Source organism: Megalops cyprinoides, chromosome 15 (genome assembly GCF_013368585.1).
Source record: "Megalops cyprinoides isolate fMegCyp1 chromosome 15, fMegCyp1.pri, whole genome shotgun sequence".
Classification (NCBI taxonomy): Eukaryota; Metazoa; Chordata; class Actinopteri; order Elopiformes; family Megalopidae; genus Megalops; species Megalops cyprinoides.
This window is the reverse complement of record NC_050597.1, coordinates 1,259,362-1,261,978: the sequence shown is the minus strand read 5'-3', so window position 1 is coordinate 1,261,978 and position 2,617 is coordinate 1,259,362. Positions and strand designations below refer to the sequence as shown.

At 40.7% G+C, this 2,617-nt stretch overlaps 1 protein-coding gene across 1 annotated transcript; it reads right to left on the bottom strand.

The window, feature by feature from the left end:
- Positions 1–463: 463 nt before the first annotated feature.
- On the bottom strand, positions 464–2,099 carry hmx2 (H6 family homeobox 2). Its single transcript, XM_036547443.1, has 2 exons — positions 1,710–2,099; positions 464–1,011 (listed from the first exon to the last, which is right to left on the bottom strand). The coding sequence occupies exons 1-2, from the start codon at positions 1,957–1,959 to the stop codon at positions 464–466; spliced, it is 798 nt and encodes a 265-aa protein (XP_036403336.1). The 5' UTR covers positions 1,960–2,099.
- Between the last annotated feature and the right edge of the window lie 518 nt (positions 2,100–2,617).

Sequence of the window (2,617 nt, the reverse complement as noted above, 5' to 3'; positions counted from 1 at the left end):
CCAAACACTACTGTATGGGTTTCCCTTTATCATCTCCCATTCAGGTTAGAAGATGAAATGAAACCCTTTTCTTTAAATTTAATGATCGTATTAATTCCGTGCACACACAGATTTTAATTAAATAGTCTGTGAAAATGAAAGAGCTACATGGTTAATATCCAAACATAATCCAACTGATTACATCGATAGTATAATGCCAGATGTCCCCATATAACGTGTAAAATCGGTCAAACAAGGGAAAAACAGTAAATTAAAAAAGTACAAAATTCTTATACACATGGTGTATTTAATACATTTAAAGAAGCACGATGCCTTCTTATTTACACATACAGTTGCTGCATAATAAGAAATATGTCTTCAACAAATAAGGTGATATAAATAGACATAGGCAATGTCAAACAATTTTATGCATGTACTGTATCTTTCTTGGTTATTTATGTTGACGTTTGCCAAGAGCTTGAGGTCAGTATTCAATCTTGTTGTAGAGATTGTACAAGGGTAGCGCTGGTAGGTTGCTGCCAGGGTAGTACAGAGGCGTTGGGAAGGCAATAGACCTTGGAACTGGTACCCGTAACAAGGAATTTTCTCTAAAAACAAGCGGCATCCCAACGAGAGTCTGTGCAGAGGCGTGTGCCATGTTAGCCGCTTCCAGTTCTGCTGAGAGCTGCCGTTTCCACTTGTTCCTTCGGTTTTGAAACCACGTCTTCACCTGAGTCTCTGTTAGCTGCAGACTGGAAGCGAGGCAGGCCCGTTCGGAGCTGCTCAAGTACCTTTTCATGTCGAACGTGGACTCCAGCTGGTACACTTGACTCCGCGAGAACACGGTGCGAGTCTTCTTCTTTGCCGAGTTGCTCTGCTTGTCAGCGCCATCTCTTTGCCTCTCATCAGAAATGGGTGACATTTGGCTGCATGATCTTTCTTGTTCGTCTTTGTAATCCTGAATTAGAGGCTGTGTTAAGTGTTGCCGTCGGTCTATCCCGTCTTGCCCCGGTGTAATTCCTTTTGAGGTGTCTGCGAGGATGAAACCGTGACAATTAATCACCACTCCAATTCGACAAATAAATGTAAGCTCTTTTATGAAAATGCCATTGTAAAGAAATATTTATCAGCATTGACAAAAAATATTCATAATGTTATTGTTTACTTTCGTATTTCACTGAAGGGCACACGATGAAATACAGGCGGTTTTCGTTTCTGAAGCATTCACTTCATATAATTAATCATGAAAAAATATTTTCCAGATGGGAGAAATATCCATTTCGTATAGGGTTCAAACATCTCTCTTAAAAATATTTGGAGCAAATTAATGTGTCCGCGTGCTTCAGAAAAAGGTTTCATTAAAATGTAACGTATTATTCGATACTTTGTACAAGAGTTCATTATATTTGAACTTTGACTGTCAGATCGACTGTTGAAAGATTATAAGTACCTCATTGAATAAACAATATAATATGACTAACACAGGTACATGATTCTAATTAATTCCGTCTCGAGTTTACGGTCAATTGAGAAAATGTAACACATTTATTTTAAAAGCCTGTTTAATCAATTAACAGACTAGATTTAATTTGCCGTGAGGGGAAAAAAACACTCTCTAATTATTTTCCGTCTCATCTGTTCAGTGATGTCTCAAATGAGATTCATTACAATGTATAACATACTGTCGTAATAACAACGACAAAAACATATGCAGATTAAAATGTACTTACTTATCGTAGAAAAGTTGAGTGATTGGTGCTGGTTGCATGGTTCGTTGTGCCCGGGTTCGGAGCAGAAACAATGCGCAGACTCTTCTCCTCCGCTGCACTCCTCCGAGGACACGGACAGCGCGCGTCTCCGCTGCACACCTCCTGTGGAATTCTCCTTGGTGTCGGACGTGGTGCCCAGAATGGACTGTATGGTGAAACTGGAGATCGGGGCCGGCGAGCACTTGCTACCACTGTCTTCTGTGCTGTTCATTCTGGATTCATAACATTAAGGGGGAACAAAGTTATGTGTGCGCGTGAGATATGCAAACTGGCGGTAAACAGACGCGGCCGTGACTAGATGCTTTGGAGAGCTTCTTTAAAAGGGGATGGTTGAGGGGGTTTAGTTGTTTTTCCCGGAGCTCACGGTACATGAATGTATTCCTGCCTACTTCCACTCTCTCTCGACTAAAGGCAGTATTGTGGCGTTGCTTCATTTGCATGTAGGTAAGCCTCCCGCGGTCCAATCACAGGCGCAAAGTAAGTCCCGGAAATTTTAAACTCCTTCAGAGGGAGTGAAAGGAGACGAGAATGCTAACCACAGACAGGCAAGCCGATTTTTACTCTCACTAAACCTCAGCTGTGTTCTGTAATTGTTTAGTTCATACAACCGTGAGTCATTCAATAAAATAAGGTATTAAAAACATGTAACCTATCGCATGGCAAAAACTATACTCGAAGGAAGTCCCCACTTAAACTGGATATCACTGGATATCATAGTTGCATTTAATGCATTTCAGCATCCTCATGCAGTCAACAATCTGTTGAAATTGTTTTCACGATTTTCGTGTTTACTGTGAAGTTCCGACGATAAAACTCAATCAAGCTAGTTAAGCTTGAAAGAGAAGGCACAACGCAAAGGGATCACAAAA

Excerpts from the sequence above, each read along its gene's own strand:
- hmx2 (XM_036547443.1), bottom strand. The coding sequence starts at position 1,959 with ATGAACAGCACAGAAGACAGTGGTAGCAAGTGCTCGCCGGCCCCGATC. Across the intron at positions 1,012-1,709 it reads ACTCAACTTTTCTACGATAA|ACACCTCAAAAGGAATTACA; the intron begins GTAAGTACATTT and ends TCATCCTCGCAG.